Here is a 25,447-nt window from a genome sequence, read left to right on the forward strand (position 1 = left end):
ACAACATCATTTTGGGTCACTGTTAATGTGCTTAATATTCCGTTTTTTTACAGCTTTAGACGAGTTAAAATACGTATTCTGTTGATGATTGTAGCGAGTCGCGTGTTCCCCGGCTAAAGGACGCCTCGGGAGAAGTAGATCATGTCGATTAATCACTGGAGGAAAGTGCGTGACAAAGTAAATGATCACCAGCAGGGGGCGCCGTCCTAAACCACTGATGGGTTTGAATCACACATTATACTCAAGAACGGCTGAAAATAGCAGAGATTTAAAGACAAACTGGAAAAAAAAGGTGCCCTGATGTCTTCCCAACGAGCAAACGAGTTAACAGACGTTGTTAAGACGGGTCTTGGTGTGTTTGTCCAAGATGGCGACCTTCATAACATTCCAGTTTTCAGCTTAGCCTCATAACTCCAGTGCAAAACTTCAAACTTCAGACACCAAACATGGCTGATTTACTACATCAGGTGTAAAATTGTCATAAAATTGACTGAACTATTTTAAATAGACATTACGTTTACTGATGTGTTGATCTTTACATCACATTTAACCGTCATGAAACAGTACTTCATTCAAGCACAACCTGAATTTTATGCTCTAGGCTTAAATTAACATGTTAAATAACCTAAATCTTACGTAGCTACAGCTCCACATATGCCCGAGTGAATCTCTAAATAAAGCTTATTTATAATAAATAATTCAACTGGAATACATCAAAGATTAAAATCTTTGTTTTATCTTCGATCTCTGAAGTTTTAATAGTTCGGTTTCATGTCTATGTGAATTCCTTTTCCTTTTTTCGTATTCTTCCAATTCACCCTAGTGAACACGCTAATCACCGACTAGTATTAGCCACACTAAACACACGCTCGACCGTGTGAAGTTTTTTAAGTAACGGGCAAGGCGAATGTCATTAAAGTTGGAAAGATCGATGCTGATGGAGTGTTAAAATGAACGGATCATTTGTGGGCTGTTATGATGAGTTAGCATGAAAATTAGCATGTTAACCGGTGTTCTTGCTAGCTAGCTAGCTAGTTCCAGTCTTCTCTTAAAAGACCAGTGGTCAGTTAGAGAGTTAACGCAAGTTATGATTTATCCTACGTTTTTAATTTGGTGGCTCCAGCTACCTGTCTGAAACATTATCACTTGATACAGGAAGGGTTTTTTTTTCAGCTCTTAAGTGGTTTGGGAAACTCTTGGAAAGAGAAGAGCGCTGTGGCGAGACGAACAGCGTGACCCTGTGGGCTTCTGGAATCAGCAGACAAACATTAAGCAAGAACATCCAGGAAAACAACTTCAGGTTTCATTCGCGGAATTAACCGTGTGCTCCTGGAGCACTGTTTTGGCAGGCGACTGACGGTTGATTTAAAGGTTCAGATCAGGTGAAGAGGCTGAAAGGTTGTGTAAATGAAGTGTATTAATGGCACACAAATAAACAGTAATGTTTATCTCAGGATATTATCATCTGCAGAAACAGGAAACCCAACATCCTGAGCTTGGACTAGGCATGTGCCGATAATCTGTTATGCGATATATCACGATACTGAGCAGCATAGGGACAGCTGTCTCTTAAGTTTCCTTATTTTGGACAAATTTAAAGGCGGCCTCACGCGTCACCTTCTGGGAGCCATCCCATAATATACACTGACAGAACTCTCAAGTGGATTGAGGAATAACGTTCACAACTGCGAGCTAACCATGATTTAACACTCTCACGGTGCATCACGGCTCACAACTCATTTAAGCCTATTTCTGGATCGGTGCCCCTGATACCACGTTTGTCACCACATTTGAATGTAACCATGACAACGAGCATAACGAATGTCTTGCGCTACGACTTCTTTACGCTCATTTACACTTTCCTGTTGCCTTTGTACTTGCACCGCTAAACAAATATTTAAAAATAAACAAACAACACTGATTTATGTAAAATTTCATAGAACAAAACGAGGATCACTTACGCATAATGCTTTGTTACATCTTAGTTATATTTTTTTAACGTTTTGATTTACAGTATTAACGAATTATCATATCTGTGTTCATAAAAATACACAAATTATTTCCGCGGTTAATTGTACCTACCTAACAAGCACAACCTGCGTATCTAACTACATAGCTAGCTAGGTTACTTATATTAGCTACATCGGCGAGATAGCAATGCGAGCAAACAAATACGCAAATAAATAAATAAATGTGCGTTTGATAAAGTCAAACCGCGAATGTAATCAAATTCCGCCCAATAAAAATAGCTACTGAAATTTAATATATGTTACACGATTATTGCGATGTTTAACAAAAACAATTGTTTAACAATTTTGTATTTCAGCACAAGTACCAAGGTTTGGACCAAGGTGAGACAGATTAACGTGTACCTGCGTCTACTATCTGTCCCTTGGCGATGTCCACCTTTTGCGGCTCTGGAAAGACAAAACCATCAGTTAGACCCGGCTGCCAGCTTCTGGAGCAGAGCATTATGGGAAATATTGAACTTGAACCCTGAATCATACCAATCATGTGAAGAGAATTTCTGATGATCTCATTAGTGGCTCCGTACCGTTCTGGTCCATTTGGCCCTGTATTAGTCATACACTGAATTAGTTTTATTCAAATTTGAAAACACAGAATGGAATCAGGATTTGTTAGCATGTATTAGATGAAATCACCACCAAAAAAAAAAAAAACAACAAAATGAAACAAAACAAAATAAAACAAAAAACCAACAACCCACATCCCACCATCATTAGACCCATCATCATCATCACCATCACCATCATCATCATCATCATCATCATTAACCCAGGATTGGAGATGTTTCTACCTGTAATCACTTTAGGTTTAGCTTTAGGATTTGTGACCTTTAGAGAAAGAGATGGTTCCACATGTACATCTGTGAAACAAAAGGGTCAAAAATCAGCAGTGTGACAAAGCTAACTAAAACCACATGCTCATGAAGCATCACTTTTTATTTTTCTATGCAGAAAAAGACAAAAAATACAAACAAAAATGCACAAAGAACTGTGCTGACTACAGGAAGCTTAAGCATCGACAACTGCACAGACGCCATAGCAACCGGAAATATACCCATCTCTGTAAACATCGTCTAGCGAACAAAAGATAAGATCTGCTTCATGCATCAGGGAGAGTTTTTATTCTTGTACCGTTAATCTTACAATTAACGACTTTGAGAAATTACGTAATTTAACATTTATTAAGTGTGTAACATTATGACAATTTGGATCGATGCTTCAATTTAAAAGACAACAACCGAAATGAATCGATGCAACAATCATAAATCGATTATTATTTTAGAAAAAGACAAACAAAAAGAATTTATATTCTGAAACTGATGCAACTAATTTAAAAGGCTATCAAGGCAATTTGTCCTTAACTCTGATACTTTTAAAATATTTGAGAAATAACGGTAGGATTAACATATCGATCTGAGGCAATTAAATTGAATTGAAGTGTATCGTATCGTAGCAGAGTCAGTGTTATCGTCAAATATGAACATTGTTGCTGTACGAATCAAAATCACAGTCTTGTGTGAACGGAATCTGAATCCAACACACACTTTTGATTTTATTTTATAAACGAAAAACCATGTTTTCAACCTTTCTGGGCACATACACCCACCCAAAAAAACAATTCAAATGAAAAAATAAACATCAAAACAATAAAGTTAAAATATAATGAAAAACAAGCAGGTCTTGGACAGCTAGTCAAGTCTCGTTTAAGACGTGAATGTAATCCATCTTTAAAAGGATTAAACCACGCTGCATTTCACTGTGCTATGGGAAACGTGCTACACTGAAATGTAATCACTGGAGTCTGCGCTTGTAATCGGTCTTCTGGGATCCGGTTTCCGCTGACCCGAGGCAACGTTTGTGACCACCGTGTTTTAAAATAATAAACCTCATCGCAACCTTAACTTTAAGAAAACTGCCAAAATGCCAAAACGTAGCTGTCTTTTGTGATTTTGCGCAGATTTTCAGAGTAGTTACTGCTTGTAGAATTATTCTGGGAAACTACTAGTGAGATCGCTGCCCTCTAGTGGAGGAATAACGAATTGCTTTAAAAAAAAAAAAAAAGGTTGCTGTTTTCGTTTTTTTTCACTTACATTTTTTGAGCTTGAACTTTATTTTGCAACCCAACACGTTGAAAAGCCCTGGACTACGCCGAGAGGAAGCAGCAAGTCAAAATTCATGCACAAAATAGTCATTTCTCGGTTGCTGTAGCCGTCCCTGTGTCTGTTTGTGTTTAAAATAACATGTTTTATAAAGTCAGAGTTCTTCAGGTGGCCACACGGTGGGCTGTGGAGCTGCTGAGGTACCGGGGCGTTCGGGATAGCCACGTGGAACCGAGCGCCAACGCGGAGCTGAAGAACCAGAGCAAAGTCCATCCTCAACAAGAACATCAGAGCACATGGAGCTGAGAACCAGACATGGCTCAGGCTTGGATCCAGCTAACGGAGAACGTTCAGTCTGTAGTGGACAGGTTCTAAAAAGTGTAATGGTTTCCAGCAATAACGTTTCTGTTGGAGTGTAATCGTTTGCTCCACCATGACAAAACTGAACATTTCGCAGAAACGTCCAAATGTCCAAATGAGTTGTAATGTTCAGAGAATGTTTTGCTAGGCTCCACTCGTTAGCTGGGGATGATCAAGATGTTCGAGAGTTCGGGACCGAATCACAGCTTTACTGTTAACAATCAAAAATAAAACATAAAAATAATAATCTGTGATGTAAAATGTGACACGAATGAATAATGTGAACTCTAAAGCACTCTGGGCAGATGATGCAAATGACCGACGGATCACAGTGCAATCTGCTCGACTACCTGCGCGTTAAATAAACAAACGCAGTGAAGATGAAAGTGGCATGTCTGAGCGAGATGACCCGCCGTCAACACGCCGAAATCCTTCAAAAGCACGGCCTCGGCGCTCATGCCAAACACATTGCTGCGTTTTTGCCCTCTCTTTTGTTATTCATCATGACAAAAAGGGTTGCGCTTCCTTCCCACTTACCCTTTCAAAGCCACTCGCTGCGATTCATCTTTACAATTCGAGCAAAAGGGCTTGCATAACAGGAGTTAGGTTCAAAGAAAACCCTTCCCAGGTCTGCGTAATTTTCCAAAATAAACCGAGAACAGCTGTTGAATAGCGCTGTTTATAATTAATCCGGCTGCATTTTTTTTCCCCCCAAACTATTTTTTTTCTCTCACACAGAAGTTCAGGATGATAAAGACGGTCAAGGAAAACACGGACTGAACTGCTGACAAGTGTTAAAAAGCAACAGATCCATCAAGCGAAACTGACGCGTACACTACGCATACGTGATATTTTCCGTACCGTGATGATTCCTTAAACCTGAATCAACAAGGAAGACTCATCCATCAGCTTCCTGCATTTATTATTTACACCTTAACTTTTCTATGATTAGAAACAGAGTAATTTATTATTAAGACAAACCTGTTCAGGCTAAAACTCCTTTGTTAGGTGAAGTTTTAAGGAATGAAACGAAACATCGTCTGTTTATGCGAGATACAACAAATACACCTTAAATTACAAAATGTTTAGTGTTGCTTTAAAAGAACTGCTTTCACTTCCTTTCCCAAAATACCACAATGAGTGACTTCAAAAAGACGCTCAAATATAAGGTTAGTAGTGTAAAGTCCAGACACGTGCACACCACCCGTGCTGCTGGATTCTGGATTGTGATTGGTCAGAAGAGGAGGTGTTGATTAATTTCCCATAACAGCAGCTCTGACAGCATTGCGGGTTTATATTAATATTAATTATTATTATCGTTCGTTCGTTCTAATACGTTATCTAATACGTTGCTATAGCAACAGCTCGTTCACGGGGACTTCACGGGGACTCCACTCTGTAAACAAATTTTTTAAAACAACATCGTGTTTATTCAATGATTTATAAAGAGATGTTTATTTAATTAACATGTATGGAAGTCTCCAGTGTCAGAGTTTGCGCTTTTTGAGGTTTCTCAGTAACAAAAACGAGTGTTAAATAGCTGAATTTAACGTCTAAACGGATAAAAAAGTACACCGTGTTGGAGGTTTTTGTTGGTAAGTTGCTGTGGTGTAAGAGGAATAAAACATTTGCGGATGTGCAGTTATAGGAAAACAATCAACTTCTGGGTGGTAACAGTCACTCCGCTTCATCACACCACTCCCGAGTCCTGAAACACGAAGATTTGATGGAATGTTTGTTCAATTTTTTTCTTATTTATTTGCCACGAAAAACCACGAAAAAAACAAACAAAAAAGTATTCTATTTTTAACTTGTAAAGATACTAAAATGGCAAGACATTAATTTATTTTTTTTTAAAGAAAGTCCGGTGCTTTATGCGCGTGATTTCCACTGAAGTGTGTGGAACCGTGACGTATTAGCTGAGCTTCATTTCCTTATTTAATACGTCACGGTTCCACACACTTCAGTGGAAATCACGCGCATAAAGCACCGGACTTTCTTTAAAAAAATAAATAAATAAAAAAGATTTTTAATATTTTGTATCTTTCAATCAACAATTAAACATATCGTAATCAGTCGCTTCATGAAGACAAACTCATTCATGCAGATTTTCTCCTCTATTTATGGAAGATTTTGGACGTGATGTGATCTACATCAGTCTCGCAGCTCCGGCGCAAAACCCCACAACCGAACGTCTCGACGTCGAACACGTCTTGGCTGGAAAAGTGGAAAAAAAAATTTTGTATGTTTGAATTTATTTATTTGATTATTTTTCCAGCCAGGACTTTAATCTCGCTGGAGCAGGGAGTGAAGATCATCAGTTTGGAATTATTCATCACTATGAAACACGGCCTGAAACTTGTACATCATCCAGCCAAGTGAAGTGGACACACACACACACACACACACACACACACTCTTTAGGGCTTTTTTTGAGAATTTGACCTTATATGGTACGCTCCCGTGCTGAATTCTTCCAAATTCTGAATAAAAAGAAGATTTGTGGTGAGCTTCCATCAACCACTCTTCTGTCATATTCTGACAAGGAGATGTAAATAAGAAGATGACATCATCAACGAGCGCCAGCCAAACACGCAGAGGCACGGAGCGAACAAGGGGAAAAAAAGTTCTGGAAATGTTTTCTCTTATCCATGTGGCCATGTGGTAAAAAAATTTATAGCCATCTTCAATTTTGTTGTTTCTTTGTTTGTTTCCACTGAGGTTTTTCTTGTGTGCTCATTTTTAAATATTTGAATAAATTCAGCACAGATAATATATCTTTAAAAGCGTTATGAACCTCAGCTTCACAAGGAGCTAGCAGCCTGGTAGTCCTCTATTTTTCAGATTCAGATTAAACTCTAGAGTTAATTTCAGACTTCGGACTGTGTAACATGCCAAAGTCCTCGGATCTGTTCCAAGCCGAATTCCCTTCCCTGTTCTCTCGCTCCCTCTGCTGGACAAATCCGGGAAATTCAGGAGATTTTCCACAAACTGTCACAAATCATCTCACAGCTTTAACACTGAATCAGCTCTTACGCTTAATATCTTAATCTCATATTTTAACAAGATTTTTATCCTGGCTACCTCATTTATCTAAATAAATCTACTTATTATTATTATTATTACTATTATTATTATTATTATTATTATTAAAAAATTAAATCTTTAAATGTTAACCCAAGTCTGCAAACTTTGTGATTAATTTTATAAACAGATATTATTATTTCCGTATATTATTTATATTATTATAAATATTATTATATATGATTTATACTAATAATTATAAGAAATTTTTGTTTTAATATTCCTGTAATCTCTCACTAAATAGAAAACTGAATATAAAATAATTTAAAAACATTAAAGGCAAATATTTTATCTGATTTGCAAATATTACACATTTTTATTTTATTTATACTGTATTCATTATAAATACTACAAACTTTAACTTAACTTAAGTTTATGTAATCTCTCACTAAAAAGAAAAAAATAAAGTAAAATAAAATAAAATAAAAAATAGAGGTGGAAGCAAAGGCAGATATTAAATGTTTCAAAAAAAATATAAAAACAGAAAATAAATAAATAGAAAGTATCAAAAAGGTAAATAAACAAAAACTAGTAAGCAAGTACATAATTAAATAAAGTAAAGAAACAAATAAATAAGCAAGTAATTAATATTTAATCTGGTCTGTAAATATATTTTTAAACTCTTATTATTTTTTATACTTTTTTTCTATATTTTTTACTTTTATTTTTGATCTTGTATTCATTATATGATTCTGTTCAGTATCAGTAAACTACAATTTTTTTTCATGTTAAAAAAAATTAAAAAGATATAATAAATATCTGAATAAAAAGAGGGACAAAAGGCAAACTTTAAATGTTTAATATCACAGGCTGTTATCTCGTTTTTATCTCGTATTGATTATATGATATAGTACAGGATCTGTGTAATGATTTAATGTGCTTTAGCGTTCCTGTAAAGTCTCACTAAACAGAAACTGACAATTTAAAAATAATTAAATAATAAAATAATAATAAAACAGGACTGTAGCTCCAGCCGTCCGGCCGCCATTAAAATCCCTAACGAGATGCCGATGAGGATGTTTACCTGTGGAATCTGTGAAGCATCGCAAAACCAGGAAAAAATATACATTAAGCACTTCCTGTGATAACCTCAGCCATTAGCCTCGCATTATAAAAGAATTAATGTTGAAAAGTTTTACGCAACGCTGTCCGGAAAACCGTTGAACTTCTGTGGAAGTGAGATCCCGTTAGCGAGCCACGAGACGAGAGCGCAGCGTGAGAAAGACGCGCTCACACAAACACGAGTCAGGGATAAAGTTTAATGATTGAACTAAACACCAAACAATCTGACGCGCAACAACACGGCAAACTGAAGGGCAGCCGGACGAGGACAGAGACTCTGACTGCAGATAAAGCGAGGCGGCGAGGACGGGAACGTCACTCACGTAATTTGTATCCCCATAAGTGGAGATGAAGCTTCCCAGAGGAGTAGTAGATGAAGACCAGGACCAGCATGGGGCACAGAGCAAACAGCAGCTTGTGTGTGGCCTTCATGATCCTCAGGCATTCACATGGTATCAACTGCTGCTTCACCTGCAGGGCACAGAAACACACACACACACACACACACACACACACACACACACACACACACACACACACACACACACACACACAGAGAGAGAGAGAGAGAGAGAGAGAGAGAGAGAGAGAGAGAGAGAGAGAGACGGGGGGGAGAGGGAGAGACAGAGAGAGAGAGAGAGAGGGAGAGGGAGAGGGAGAGGGGAGAGAGACAGAGAGACAGAAAGGGAGAGAGAGAGAGGGAGGGAGACAGACAGAGAGAGAGGGGGGGAGGGAGAGAGACAGAGAGAGAGAGAGAGGGAGAGGGAGAGGGAGAGGGAGAGGGAGAGGGAGAGGGAGAGGGAGAGAGAGAGAGGGAGAGGGAGAGGGAGAGAGAGAGACAGAGAGACAGAAAGGGAGAGAGAGAGAGGGAGGGAGACAGACAGAGAGAGAGAGGGGGAGAGAGGGAGAGAGAGGGAGCGAGAGAGAGAGAGGGAGAGAGACAGAGAGAGGGAGCGAGAGAGAGAGTTGTTGTAATGTTGAAAGAATTCACCATTTATATATATATATATATATATATATATATGTAAAAAAAAAAAAAAAAACACATCTAATTTTCAGCCTGGTTGCAAACACTCTACTGCAGATTTTTTTTAAAAAAAACATATTTTATAAATGGATATATTATTATAATATTATACATAATTGTCATTTATTTACATATGATCTATACAAATAATTATAGAGAGGGAGAGAGAGAGAGAGAGAGAGAGAGGGAGATGGAGAGGAAGATGGCGAAGAAGATGGAGAGGGAGAGAGAGATGGAGATGGAGAGGGAGAGGGAGATGGAGAGAGAGATGGAGATGGAGAGGAAGATGGAGAGAGAGTTGGAGAGAGAGATGGAGATGGAGAGAGAGTTGGAGAGAGAGATGGAGAGGGAGAGAGAGATGGAGATGGAGATGGAGAGAGAGTTGGAGAGAGAGATGGAGAGGGAGAGAGAGATGGAGATGGAGAGGGAGATGGAGAGAGAGTTGGAGAGAGAGATGGAGATGGAGAGGGAGTCTGAAGTCCAGTTTCGGTGCCTACACTAGCCTCAGGTTCCTCCAGGTTCACACTCGTGAGCGATAAGGTGACATACGAGTTGAGATTTTCTCAAAGTTACACAAATTAGGCATGACACTGTAAAGTGACAAATCCGAACCGAATCCGAAATATTCAGAGCTTCTGAATTCTGGACTCTGACTCGTCAGGGGGTGTTACATTATCGTTTCTATAGCAACAGCTCATTGACAGGGAACTGTACGGCGAACGCTACACATAAACAGATTTTTAAAAACACGTGTGAGATCGTTGATCTGTGAGGAGACGTTTATTTAAAGGTGCAGTAGGTAAGATTAGCCTCTCTAACCGTTACGCGGCTTCAATATTTAAATGATTCCTGCCCATGTTCACGAAGCTCCGCCCACAGGCTCTTCAATGGCCTGTAGAAGGTCTATGAAAAGACTGACAGTTGGTGCATCCAAACACAAACAAGTTTTCCGTATTCCGGACCGGAAGTCTGTTTTCCACTCAGGTTTTCTCAACGAATTAATAAACTTCTGCTAAGGCCATGACTTAATCCGCTGCTTTTTGTTTTTTTACATCATGTTCGACATATCTTCCAGGTTATCTGTACAAGTAAGGAATAATAAAAAAAAACTAATAAAGTATTGCACCTTTAAGGTTCATGGAAGGAGTCTCCAGTGTCAGCGCTCTGTAACAGTCAGAGGTAAAGCTGTAACTTTAAGTTTTCCGACATCTTCAGGACAGAGGAGTTTACGCTTCTTTGCAGTTTCTCACTAACAGAGAGAGAGAGAGCAAGCGAGAGAGAGAGAGAGAGAGAGAATGAAGGGAGGGTGGTGAGGGAACGACTGTTTACCGCTGCTATAAAGCGAGTGCTAACTTGTTTCATGGACGTTCCGCAGCATTAAATGCGGTGCTGTTGACGGAGGGAGGGATGGAAGATGGCGTTTCGAGGAAGGCGAGGCAGGATAAGGATAATAGTAAAAGCCAAACGTAAACAGCCACGCACACCTGACCACATGATGAGCAAATAACGTGACAAGTGCAACATAAATCTAATCTATGGAGTTAACATCATCATGAGGAGAAGCTGAGAGCATTACTGACTGTGCAAAGTGCACGGTGTGTAAACAGAGCTGAGTAAACTGGACATTTGGAAAGAGTTTGAGTGTAAACGTGTACAGTCCAAAAGACTCATTGCGCAATTACACTGATCAGCCATAGCATTATGACCACTGAGAGGTGAAGGGAAGAATATTGATTATCTCGTTACAATGCCACCTGTAAAGGGTTGAGATATATTAGGCAGTAAGTGACCAGTCGGTTCTCGAAGTTGATGTGTTGGAAACAGGAAAAATGGGCAAGCGTAAGGATTAGAGAGACAGCAGGTGTTGTGGAGTGTTCCCGGTATCCAGTGCTTAGTACCTACTAAAAGTGGTCCAAGGAAGGACAACCGGTGAACCAGCGACAGGGTCATGGACACCCAAGGCTCACTGACGCGCGTTGGGTGTGAAGGCTAGCCCATCTGGTCTGATCCCACAGAAGAGCTACTGTAGCACAAATTGCTGAAAAGTTAAAGCTGGCTCTGATAGAAAGGTGTCAGAACACAGTGCAGCGCAGCTTGCTGCGTAAGGAGCTGTGTAGCCACAGACAGGTCAGAGAGCCCATGCTGACCCTGTCCACTGCCAAAAGCGCCTACAATGGGCACATGAGCATCAGAACTGGACCATGGAGCAATGGAAGAAGGCGGCCTGGTCCGATAAATCACATTTTCTTTTACATCATTTGGAAGGCCGGGTGCGTGTGCATCGTTTAGCTGGGGAAGAGATGGCACCAGGATGCACTATGGGAAGAAGGCAAGCTGGCGGAGGCAGTGTGATGCTCTGGGCAATGTTCTGCTGGGAAACTTTGGGTCCTGGCATTCATGTGGATGCTATTTTGACTCGTACCACCTTCCTAAACACTGTTGCAGACCAGGTACACCCCTTCATGGCAACGGTGTTCCCTAATGGCAGTGACCTCTTTCGGCAGGATAATGCTCCCTGCCACACTGTAAAAATTGTTCAGGAATGGTTCGAGGAACATGACAAAGAGTTCAAGGTGTTGACTTGGCCTCCAAATTCCCCAGATCTCAATCCAATCGAACATCTGTGAGATGTGCTGGCCATCAAGTCCGATCCATGGAGGCCCCAGCTCTCAACTTACAGGACTTAAAGGATCTGCTGTTAACGTCTTGGTGCCAGATACCACAGCACACCTTCAGGGATCTAGTGGAGTCCATGCCTCGACGGGGTCTGGGCTGTTTTGACAGCAAAAGGGGGACCAACACAATATTAGGCAGGTGGTCATAATGTTACGGCTGATCAGTGTACGTCTCTGTGATAGAGCGCTTTACGCGTTCGGCCTAATCCATCATCTCAGCTCTGGAAATTAATTTACTCTTGCAACTAATAAACATTTTAGAAAGAAATAATGGTACGTTTATTATTATTATTATTTACAACCACAGGAACGATGTAGAAACCAGGTAGCTTTTAACATTTTTGCTTGTAATGTGAACTCGCTTTCTCTTTTTTTCTTTTTTTTTTTTTTTTAAATTAGATATCATAACGAATCTTTGGAATGTTAGGACTAAAATTCACTGAATTAATATTTCGCTGTGAAACTCGCTCTCAAGTTGGTTTGTTGCAAAATCATTTCTTTATATTAAAAAAATCCAACAATAAGCACCATGTTGGGAAATTCTTCTGTAATCTCTTTCTAATTAGGAATAAAAATGAACATGTAGAGTTTCATGATTATAGTTTAAAATAAAAATTTAAAAAACCTACCATTTTCCTCAAAATCTTCTCAGAAAGGCTGAATGTGTTAGCGCTGTAGTTAGTGTGGTTTATAAGGCACATAAACGAAACTGTAGTGTATAATCATAATGACACAGCTTTTCAGGTATTTACGACTTGACATGATTGGGCCAAGTGGGCGGGGCTTAACACATTATTATAGTCGCTAAGTTTCAGATAACGTGCTGGTTGTGCAGATACAAACAGTGAAATAAACATTTTCTGTTTATCGTTTTATTACTACAACATAAATAAAGACTTTGTTATAGACACAGTTAATCAAAAAATCTGAAAAAAAAATCATGACATGACAAAAGAAATCATTGTTTCAACCTGTAATGGCTTGCCTTAAGTACTTCAAATAAATTTTATACCGGTTGTCAATAATTTTCCATAAACCAATAAGTGGTGACGTTACCTTAGTTTTGTTACTTGAATAATAAATAATAATTAATTATATATTTTTAAAAATGCTGAAAATGTTACACAAGATTTTCCCAACAGATGATCATATACTTCATATGTCATACAGATAACATTTTTGCTTAGTTTATCCAATTTTTTATCTTGATTTTTGTTTACATGTACATTAATAATCTGATTATTATCAATTATAATTATTCACCAGATGTAAACAGTGTACTACAATATCAAAACAAACAAGAGTAAAGCTGTTAACTCTTTTCAACAAAGTCGTTACAGACATCTGGATCTTTAAGCTAATAATCAGGTTATTCAGTGCATGTACACTGTTAATCTGATTACTTTTATTTTCCTCGTTAGTCACAGCTCAAAGGAGGACAGAAATTTGTGCAAAGTTTGTTTTTAGATTATTTCGTACAGCTATTAAATGAAGAATAGCTGTCATTTTATTTTAGTGTGTTGTATCTGAAGGGTTGTGTATGTTACCCATAATGCACCACACTGCACTGGACGCATCATTTTTACTAAACAGCAGCAAGCGTGGAGTTAACTAGCGCAAGGCTCTTAACCTTCAACTGGAAATAAATTCATTTCTAAGCAGAATGTGGAAGATGAAGAAGTAGCTTGAAGCACACAGCAGCGTTGTAGGAGACGTCTGGGACGACGCCTCATCAAAACCCACCTGTTTTCTTACACCGTTAATTTGTGTATCTGGTCGTAGTACAGATATTATTGTTTGTGTTTTTTTTCTTTTTCTTTTTCAGATCGAGTACAAGTACATGTAAACGATGATACTGATACTCATACTGAAATGAGTAACATCACTAACGCAGCATTCGTAATTCCCAACCTCTGACCGCGAAAATAACGGAAAACCAGTAAACTCCGCCTCACCACAGAATTCCTACTCGGGAACCCTCAACCCCGAGTTCAGCAAGTGACATCAAACCAAAATGGCCGCTCGCAGCATGAAAAGTAGTAGCACTTCTTAGCTTTAAATGAGTTACACTGTATATACACGTATCAGCTTCAGATCCATCAGCATACAGACGTATTCACAATCTCACACGTCTACCAGATCGCAGTCATTTCGCATCGTCTGTTCTCTAGCGTGAAAACGTACACTACGCTTACGTCACATAGTATCGAGTGATATCAGAACATTTTATTTATTACGAGTATTGCTATCGATGCATCTGTACTGTGAAAAAAAAAAATCAATATCAGCCACTTCAAATCGCAAATTTCCTCCTTTTCCTTCAAAATGTAGTGACTTTCGTCTGCCTCTAGACTTCAAAATATCACGTGACCGTTCACGATTAAAACTCCAAACATTAAACACAAGTGTCTTTGAGCATTACTTCCTGTCTGAATATAACCTACATCACTCGGGAATGAGCTTTAATAAAGTGTTAAGCGTTCAGGTCCAAGCACTACTGTAAGTCGCTCTGGATAAGGGCGTCTGCCAAACGCCATAAATGTAAATGTTGTCTTTAAAGAACTCAGTTTATTTTTATGTGTGTGTTTCATGTGTGTGTTCACACCCTGTTCAATAATTAATCGCATTTGGCACTTTTTTAGCTATCAATAAAGCTTCGTTATCTCCCTGGATTGCGTGGTGACTTTGCTCATATTTTGTTATCTTCGTTATCAGATGTATTGGCACAGAGATGGCTCAGACATGGCTTCAGCTCTTTCTCTTGTTGTAATTTAGCCAAAACTAGACCTGCTTCTTCTTGATATTAAAAAGAAAACAAACTAGAATTTTTTTTTTGCTGATTTTTTTTTTTCTCCAGAACTTTGTGTGACTCACATTTTGAGCTTTTACCCTCTTTAACATTGCTGTGGTGCATTTTATTTAGGGGGACCTATCTGTAATAAAACATTCTGACAACTTCCTGGAACGAGACTGTCACATTCAAACGGCTGTGAATCAGCACAATACGAACGTGTCGAACATGTCGACAGTGCTGCTTTGAGCTGCAGTGAACTCCAGGGTAGAGGGGAAGAAGACAAAACACAAATTATTATTATTATTTTTTAGATGTAGGATGAAATTACCATAACAATGAACCATGTACAACTAATTCCTTTGAAACAAAAAAAAGCATGTCCTTGTTTTCTCTGAATGTTTCATTGGAGCAGAACATGTTAAAATCTTTTTTTATCGTCCTTGAGCAAAGGCGACGCCGCTACATCCACGCAGCTGTACGCGAGTTAGCGCGAGGCCTCGCGTGAGAACAGCTTCTGCCAGACAAACATGCAACAAACGCTTCAGTGTTAAGCTTAGCGTCCTTGAAAACAGCAGCAACAACGAGTCACCAGAACACGGACGCCCGCCTACAGAACCTCGCCGAAAACCCGCCGCGGGCTCGGCAAGACGAGCTCTTTACGCATGTTCTGTAACCTTTAACTACACACAGTTTGCTCCTGCGTGGGGACGGAGCGATACGACAAAAACATCACATCACGATACCTGAAGACATTTATACTCTACACGATATCCATCATGAGAAACTTCAGGGGAAAAAAAAAAAAGAAAGAAAAATTGTGAAAATCTGAATTGGATGACAATATTATTTTTAATGCCTAGAAAATGTAATTATTTAATTTTTAAAATGAACTCTATATATAACAAGAAGGAAAACAATGGTCTAGATGCCTATCCTGGGTGCCGTCTCCAGCTACAACAGCGCAAAGTTTCATTAACTGTTCAAACAGTTTCCTTAAAAAGCTCTTGTTGTTAATTGTTATAATGAACTGTAGTAAGAAGTCGTGCGCTAAATGCTAAGTCGGACAATTTACGGGACAGAATCATGCTTCATTTATATAAACAGACTTACACAGGATAGAGTTAGGGCTGGGTTTAGAAATCTTATTTTTGAAATCAAACAAAATACTTCTACCCATGTGCTTGCTCAGAATTGTAGAAATTTTGCACCAAATCAGGTCAAGAGATTCACTGACGATTTCTTTTCACATCATTTCCTTTCCCTTCATGTTTTTCTTTTTTTGTTAGATGTACAAGCATCTTTGGTTTTTTTTTTTCTCTTTATTTCTTTGTCGACTCATACACAATTTCACTTTCTCCATCCAAACTATTTCTCTTTTTTTTTTTTTTTTTTTGGCAGGAAGAAGCCCAACAGCATCACAGCGTTCGGTCTCTCAGCCAAACGAGCGTGCCAGAGTCTGGCTTTTCATTGTCTTATGGCTAAATGTTCACCAGGTGAGTGTGCTAACGATTAACAAGGGGTGGGAGGCATGGACCAAAGCCATTACCTCTCTCTCTCTCTCTCACACACACACACACACACACACACACACACACACACACACACTTCTCTGATTAATTAACCCTATCATGCAAATCTCACCTACTCCTCAACACTTTCCATTTATCCATTCCTCAACTTGTGATTGGTCAGAAGGTGTTGATTAATTTTCTCTAACAGCAGCTCTGACAGTAGTGCAGCTACAAATTACAGATTTATATTAATATTAATATTAATGCACTAGTTCTAATATGTTATGGTTTCTATAGCAACAGCTCATTCACAGGGACGGATTCAAACCTTGTTGATACAGCGAAGGAGACATTTATGTAACGTGTGTGGAAGGAGTCTCCAGTGTTAGGGCTTTGTAACAGTCAGTGATAAAGCTGTAACTTTCAGTTTTCCAGCATCTTCAGGACCGAGGAGTTTACGAACAGGAACTAACTTGTTTCATGGAACATTAAATATAAATATAAACGGAAAAAAGTATGTGTTGCTCTTTAATAATAATTTAAAAAAAAAATAATTTAAAAGTAAACAGTAACTCTGCTGCATCGCACCACCCCATCATTGATTATTTTCCTATATTAGCATGACATCATATTTTATTCCTTATGTAATGACAATATAGTTCAAATCTACTAAAAATAATAATAATAGTAATAATAGTAATAATAGTAATAAAAGCACACACTAATCATAAAACAAACCTGCAGGACAATGTCAAAGTGAAACAACAAAGTTGTTTCAATACCACAATTTTTGTCCATTTCGTATCACAACGTTTAATACCACAATGATGTTACGAAAAAACTCATTTTTAAATATTCGCACTGAACAAAATGAAATTCTTTACACGGTAACTCTGTATAAATACAAAATGTTAACGTCTCGCATTATTAACTACATCATTTATGGTGTATGTGTGACAGTTTTAGAAAATCCAGAAGTCGGGTTAATGCCGCAGCTTAATGGGAAGTGGTGGCTCAGTGGTCAAGACTTTGCTCCACAGAAGGTCATGAGTTCAAGTCCCTGCGCAGCCAAACGGTCACCGTTACCCTTCACGCTTGTGTCCTGCCTCAGTCGCGAGTCGCATAAAAGCATCAGCCAAATGAGCAAAAATGGAATGGATTAAATGTCTATGATGAAGATGATAAGTTGGGTTTTGCCTAAAATTTCTGCACACACGTCACACGCTTTGCCATCTCTACTTTAAAAAAAAACAAATATATTTCACCAAAATGATGTAGAAATGTTTCATTAACTTTCTAACCTCGCTTAGGCTTTCTGCAGAGATAACCGTTAACTAAATAATGACCTCTTTACCCTCGTTGTTTGAGATATGCTAATGATTATGCTCAGGGGTACGCGGTTAAACGCTAACCTGGCGGCTGGAAGCTTTCTGTACGTCTTAGCCTCGCCATCACTCTCACAGGTTCAGTACAAAATTCAAGAAACACAAAACTTCACAAAACTGTTTAAGTTTATCGTGCAGCCCGGAAATGATGTTTAGGAATCACATGTAGCTGATTACACTGCAGTTCCTCTGCTGAACATGTCACACTTTAAATAAATGCCCCTCAACACGGAGAGAAAAAGCAAGCATGGATGCATGCGTCTAGGCGTGTGCTACAGGCTACAGCTCTAAAAAAAGATCAAAATGTCAGGAAGTCGGTTTGGTTTATTTCTTTTACTTGAGGTTTGTGGGAAACCATTTTCTTGAAAACGTATATGACAAGCCTTACACTACTGTGATATGGGTGGGGAGAGAGAGAACACTTAAAATGAAACTGTTGTTCTGCATTAACGAACAAGAGACACCGTTGTGGAAATGTTTAGGAAACCCTGCTTTAATACAATTACAGAACGATACGACCAAAAAGCCAAAGGTCACTGAGAACGTGTTAGCATTAAATGCTACGAGTTACAAGGTTTTGGCCTCCCAAGATAACAGAAAAGCCACAACTTGCTTGTCCTCAACATCAGTACAGCAAAACATGTGGTTTCACTAACCATTTTCGCTCACAACCCCTGATGAAACCCGAAACAAGCCAACATGAACCAATCGTGTTTTGCATGCACAGATTCTTAAAAAAAAATAAAAACTTTTCACACGCCGTTACAAACCCATCGGTTGTGAGCGTACTTACTGATGAAACGGTTCAACTGCTCAATCCTAATGAAGTCATGTGCAATATCTGTCATAGGAGTCATCACAAAAGACTTTCTGAATCATCTATACAATGTTCTTAGTCATGGTTGCTTGGTTTACTCAACATGAAGGAGTGAGCTCTGACAGGAAACTGCTGCTGCCACGGTCACGCCCAAGTCATCACTGTGTTCACATCTGTTCTGAAGGATTAGATTTAATCTATACTTAGGCTGAGTTTCTGCATGGCCCATTTAGATCATTAAAACTCCCATCATGCAGTTCACACCTTCAAGGTGACCAGAACTTCCTTGTGTATGGAGAACGAGCTTCCATTAGCATCTAAACCACCACCCCATTAAAACACACACTACAGGAAGTGGAAGAGAGAAAATGGTCCTAGTGATAATTGCATTAATTTGCCATTTTAGCCTGAATCAACAGCCAGGCTACACGAGTGCACTGTAACACCCCACTTGTGCACCTCCAGTGCTAATGCTAATAATAATAATAATAATGCTAATAATAATAATAATAATAAAAATAATAATAATAATGGAAAAATAAGATAAATGAAGAAAAGACAAACAGGGACGCCTGTACCAATCAACAAACCTAGTCCTTCTTGTTACTAATCAGCATGCCAGAAATCCCTTTAAAATGTTCTTCAAACATGAAGCAAGCTATTAAAGAAAAACTATTTCAGACATTTGACCTTGCTGTGACCTTCAACCTGTTTGGATCAATTCCCAAATCTAATCAGTTCATCTGCTGGTTGCAGTGCTAATTCCAACTATAATTACAAACATTCAGCCCATTGCTCTTGAGATATTGCGCTACCGAGACTCTCACTTAGTGGCAGAAGCATAAAACAGTCCATAATGTGAAGAACACACACATATTCATACATTCTTATCTCAAATCTGAATACGGCTCATGGACATTAAAGAGTGGAAAGGATTTCTATCATCTCTGGGAAATGGTGCTTCTGTAACGAGCATAACTCATCTGGAACAACTGCAGAAAGCAGAACAGATTCAATGAGATCGGCCGTCGTTAAACACGTACATCTTGCTTTATATCATCAAAATAATTTAATAAAGGTTCACAATTTAGCCTGCATCTTCTCAGGTCCTAAAAATAGAGGTCATTCATTTTTTAAATAACATCATGTACTGTTTTTAATTTTGCAGATACACAGATAAATAACAGCAGCGATTCCCGTTGCGTGACTAACGCTCTGAATTCACCAAACTTTTCGTAGAAGACAAACTGAACATATTTTAATATTAATTATTTACCAAATTGCCAGTGTAGAGCATTTAAAACCAATACCATGGCTTTTATTGTAAGATTTCTATTAATGGTGAAGCATTATGTCAAATTAAAAATGAATATGAAGCCAGTTTTAATGGCAGTGGTTAACTGTACGATGATTGGTTGCAAAAACCTCCAATGTCCAAAGCCAAAAACTTCAAAACTTCTTTCCTGTGTTACGGCAACAGCCACCATGTGTTTCCAAAACGCTTACCTGAGTTCAAATTTGGGATGTCACACAAAAACTGTGGTAAAAATTGTATATTAACCGTGTGATTCCACTGAAAAAGACCGAAGGTCCAGGACTGGCGCCATCCAGATTTCACGTCTATGCAGACTGTGTCATTTTCATAACAGCACTCATACATACACAGTACTATATTCCTCTTACACCACAGCAATTCACCAGTCATTAAAATTACTATTAATTAAACTTTTTATCCATTTATAGTTACGTTTAATGGTGAGGAAAGTCCACGAAGAAAGTTCTCACTTACGTTATAGCAGCTATAAACAGTCATTCCCTCAACACTCTCTCTTTTCAAAACGTAGCTTTGTGTTACATCACGTTTCTGAGAAACCACAAAGCGTAAACTCCTCTGTCCTGAAGATGTCGGGGAACTTAAAGTTACAGCTACTTCTGACGCTGGAGACTCCTTCCATCAATGTTAAATATACATCTTACAGAAAACTTCACAATAGTAATGTTTTTTACTTGCTAAATAACAATACATTTAACTTTTTTAATCTTTTTATTATTACTAGTCTTAGATTATTAACATCCCTTTGAATAGCTGTGTAATACGGTTAGTTTCTTGCAACTTTGCAAAACAGATTTAAAGCTGCAGTGTGTGAGATTTTTAACTGCAACTTTGTAAAACAGATACAACACTGTGATGTGCAAGTTTTTTTGTTTTTTTTTTTGCTATTTGCAACTCTGCAAAACAGATAAATAAATAAGTTTCTTTTAGTTATTTGCAACTTTGAAAAACAGATTTAAATTTGCATTGTGATTTTTTTTTGTTAAAGATTGTTAAACATCAGAGGAGAAAGCAGACGCTGTTTCAGGTACGCCATGTCATCACGTCCTACCTTAGAAAAAAAATCCAGCTTCACACAGAGCCAGCCAATATTAGCTCATTAGTTAAAACAGGCTAATGTACACAAATCAAATTGGATTCCAAAGTACACAGATCAGATAACAAAACACACAAAGGACACAAAATCAACACACAAACAGACTGCTGCAGGGTCAATCAAAGAAGTCGTCTCACAGCCGACAGTTACGCTAACCAAATATGTTTTAATGAGATAGTGATGTGCATAAAGTTTTCCCTTCCCTCCCTCAAAACACTTTTGTGAAACCCTATGATAACAGCACTGGATAATTACATCTCTGAGTTGTAAATACTTGGGTTGCGTCTCAAATCACATCCTCCTGTACTAAACAGCGTGTCATTACTACCGGGAGGGACAGATAATTAGCCCAGGGTTTACAGGACAAGCAGATCACATGCTCTAGGCTGCTTTTTTTATTTTTTTTTTATTTAAAAAAAACAGGTTGTTTCAATGAGAAAAGCAATACCAAAGACATTACTGCACATGTATGTATGTTCCTAAAACATTTCTGCTTGCTCATAAGTTAATCAAGATTTATACAGAAATGAACAATAAGCGATTGTTTGTGATTACCGGATCTTTTAAACAGGAATGACTCACCCTGACATGTATCATTACTTTGTTAATGCGGAGTGTATCATTCTTAGAGGAAAGGTGTGAAATATTTGCTACTATAAAGTGGATGGCATCTGTATTGTGTATGGTGACGCTGGAGCAAGTCTAACGCTGTAACACATACTCAGCATGGTTTATTGCAGGAAGGGGAAAGTGTAAGCAGATACTGTGTGTATGGCTGGGTGAGTTAGCTAGCTAATTAGCTGGGTGAGTTAGCTAGCTAACTGTGGTATGAATTCATTACGTAGTTCGGTATTCACCCATTTAGGATAGAACATGCAGGTCGTATCATCCTCCGGTTTTAAAAGTCAACCTACCAGACGTGTGAATTACGTTTCTTCACTATTGTATTGAACGCTGTTTACTTCCAACTTTACTTCCGAATATGTCGCAGGAACAATGACGTCACTTCCTGCTCTCATGAATATTCATTTGAAGTGGTCTATATTGACTGCATGGAGACGACGAAATAAATGAAACTGCTTGAGACTGTCTGACTGTGAACCAACCGCTTAATAAATAATCCACAACGCGACATGACTAATAACGATGGCGTCAAACTTAAACAATGAGAACTCAGTAATCGCACTTTCAGATTGAAATGCTAGCAAAACCATTCAAACTAGGACAAGCTAAAAGGAATTCTGTGTTTATATAATATTTATAACTTTTCTTTTATTAGTGGTTGATTGTTAATTTGTGTCATACAATTACACAATATCCTACTATTAATAGATAAAGTTAACATATTAAGTAGTGGATACAATACATGGGAACTTTTCATGTGCTAGCAGGAGACTTTTCTGTAACCTTGCAATTTGGTGATATATTGTAAAATATCAGTGGGCTGAATTTTCCACAAACACACACACGGTGATGAAGGTCAATAACATAACGACATTTTGGTATCACTACTGAAGTTAAATTTAGGGTTTTGTGACACTCCTGGAATAAATTCCAGGTGAATAAGATTAGTCCACTAAATAAAAAGTAAATAATCAACCAAAAAGCAAGTTCTCAAATAAGCAATTACAATAATCAGACAAATTTACAGCAAAATAATACTTGAGTTTTTGACTAACTAAAGACTTTAAAACTCCCATCATGGACTTCAGTATTTATCTAACTTATACTTTTTGTCTTAAATATCTTAAATATATGTTAAAACATATATTAACTAACTACAATATCCATAGATGAGTGGTTCATTTGGCAAACACTAATGTTAGCTTAGTTCAATCAGAAATCAGAAATGGAGCTCTAGTTATACACTATAAGGCCAAAAGTATGTGCACCCCTGACCATGACACACACATGTGCTTGTTGAACATCTCATTCCAGGTTTATTCCCCCTGTGTTTGCTGTTATAATGAGCTCCACTCTTCTGGGAAGCTTTCCACTAGATGTTGGAGCGTGGCTGTGGGGATTTGTGTTCATTCAGCTACAAGAGCATTAGTGAGATCAGGCGCTGATGTTGGGATGTTGAGGAGGTCTAGGGTTCAGTCGGTGTTCCAGTTCATCCCAAAGGTGTTCAGTGGGGTTGAGGTCAGGGCTCTGTGCAGGACACTCGAGTTCTTCCTCTCCAACCTTCACACGCCATGTCTTCATGGAGCTTGCTTTGTGCACAGGGGCATTGTCATGCTGGAACAGGTTTGAGCCTCTTAGCTCCAGTGAAGGGAAACTGTAATGTTACAGCACACAGAGACGTTCTATACAAGTGCGCTCTTCAGACTTTGTGGAGAAGAAACACATATGGGTGTGATGGTCAGGGGTGCACATACTTTTGGCCATATAGTGTATCCAGAGTCTGACTGTTATTGTGAAATTGTCAAAGTGAAGGATCAATCTTAAAAGAAATCCTTTTTTTTTTTAGTTAGTGCGGTTAATTTAGGGGGAAAAGTAAGACTTCTTTAGTTAAACAAGCGGTTAATAATCACGATTTATCGTTTAATGTATCTACAATAAACGTGAAGCATTTTTTTAATTTAAAAAAAAAAGGTTTAAGGAAAACAACTTGAGAAGCGACAGCACTGAAAACAACTTGATAAGACCGCTCGAGCTCAGCTAGCTTCCTCGCGCTAACGGTAATAACGGTCCAAATCAATTCAAATTTCACAAATTCGAGCTCTCAGAACGGTGAGCCGTTAGGCGCGTGGGGCCTAAGCTCAGCTCGCGACCACCTCAGATCCAGCTGAGGCGACTCACAGTTGGCTGCTACAGTTTAGTTTAGTTCACAACCAACAACAGGTCGGATACAGCGAGAGAGAGAGAAACAGAAAGAAAAACAGAAAGGAAAAAACCAACAAGATTTTCTATTCGGCCTTTAAGAACACGCTAAGACGAGACCAAGCTCTAAATCGTAACTGTGTTAATGTATTACACACTGACATGCTGAGGAAATGACACGATAAGCTAACTGAACTAGCTAGCCGATGGGAGGGAATGAACATACCTCAACACACAGCTGCCTTTGGGTTCAAGAGATTTTATCTTTTCTTTCTTTTTTTTTGCCGTGTTGATTACCTTGTTTCTCCGTCCTCAGTCCTCGGAAAGCTCAGAAGAACAGCTTGAAGGATGGCATGTTTATTCCTCCTCCTACAACCTCCATGTTTTTCTTCTCTTCTCTCTTTTCAGCCAAAACGTGAGATAACGGTTTAGCCGCAGCTACTCAGAATGTGAGAGTGTGTGAGAGTGTGTGTGTTTCAGAAAACACCCTCCCGTTCTACAGAACGCACTAATGGAGGTAGCCTGTGGTTGCCAGATCTTTTCAGAAACCATGTAAACCTACACACACTGTAGCTAAACTGATATACACACACACACACACACACCTCCTGAAACCTTACAACCCTCCTCTATTCACTAAAACCATTCCCAAGTGTAATTTATATAAGATGATCATAATGACAACATATGATATACGTATATAAGGTAAGGAATAAAACACTCCGGGTCATGATGTTACAGGAAAATGATCAACAACACGGTGTTTTGATGGAGCAGAGTTACAGTTACCACCTTCTCTTACACATCGTTACAATTAATCATTGATCCGAGAACGAGATACATACTTTTTATCCATTTATAATTACGTGTCACGTCGTGGAAGTTAGTTCCTGTTCTCGCTTTCGTTATAGCAGCTGTAAACAAACAGTCGTTCCCTCACTCTTTCTCTCTCTCTCTCTCTCTTGAGGATAATAAGAATAAACAAAAATATAAAAAATTAAAACGCATGTCAGAAAACTTAAAGTTACAGCTTTACCCGTAACAGTTTTTGGTACAAAGCGCTGACACTGGAGACTCCTTTCATACATGTTATATAAATGTCTCCTTATGCAAAATTTCGCCATATCAACAATTATAAATATTTTTTTAATAGTTTTTTTTTTTCGCCATACAAGTCCCTGCGAGTGAGACGTTCCCATAGAAACCACGATGTACTAAAACCGGGAATTTGTACAATGCTAAACTGAGGGAATTAACTTCTTCTATTAGCTATCTACATTAGCATTACTAAAGACATCTCGAAAGATTTCTGGTAAGGAGGACGTTGTGTAAAAGTTTAATTTATTTGAATTCC

At 38.5% G+C, this 25,447-nt stretch overlaps 1 protein-coding gene across 6 annotated transcripts in view; it reads right to left on the minus strand.

Moving 5' to 3' along the window:
* The window catches only part of st3gal3b (ST3 beta-galactoside alpha-2,3-sialyltransferase 3b), a 63,425-nt gene extending 38,809 nt beyond the window's left edge, over positions 1-24,616 (minus strand). Inside the window, exons 1-6 of one of the 6 annotated variants that reach the window (XM_053227749.1) lie at positions 24,391-24,615; positions 10,786-10,908; positions 8,956-9,103; positions 2,819-2,887; positions 2,508-2,573; positions 2,373-2,417 (exon numbers count right to left, since the gene is read on the minus strand). In XM_053227749.1, the coding sequence (XP_053083724.1) occupies positions 2,373-2,417; positions 2,508-2,573; positions 2,819-2,887; positions 8,956-9,064 (289 nt within the window). In that variant the 5' untranslated portion in view covers positions 9,065-9,103; positions 10,786-10,908; positions 24,391-24,615. Of the gene's footprint in view, positions 1-2,372; positions 2,418-2,507; positions 2,574-2,818; positions 2,888-8,955; positions 9,104-10,785; positions 10,909-24,319 lie in introns of all 6 variants that reach the window. The other 5 variants (XM_034314500.2, XM_026946331.3, XM_034314501.2 and 2 more) reach the window with 5 other exon arrangements.
* Positions 24,617-25,447: the final 831 nt, after the last annotated feature.

This window comes from Pangasianodon hypophthalmus, chromosome 21 (assembly GCF_027358585.1).
Source record: "Pangasianodon hypophthalmus isolate fPanHyp1 chromosome 21, fPanHyp1.pri, whole genome shotgun sequence".
NCBI classification, from domain to species: Eukaryota; Metazoa; Chordata; class Actinopteri; order Siluriformes; family Pangasiidae; genus Pangasianodon; species Pangasianodon hypophthalmus.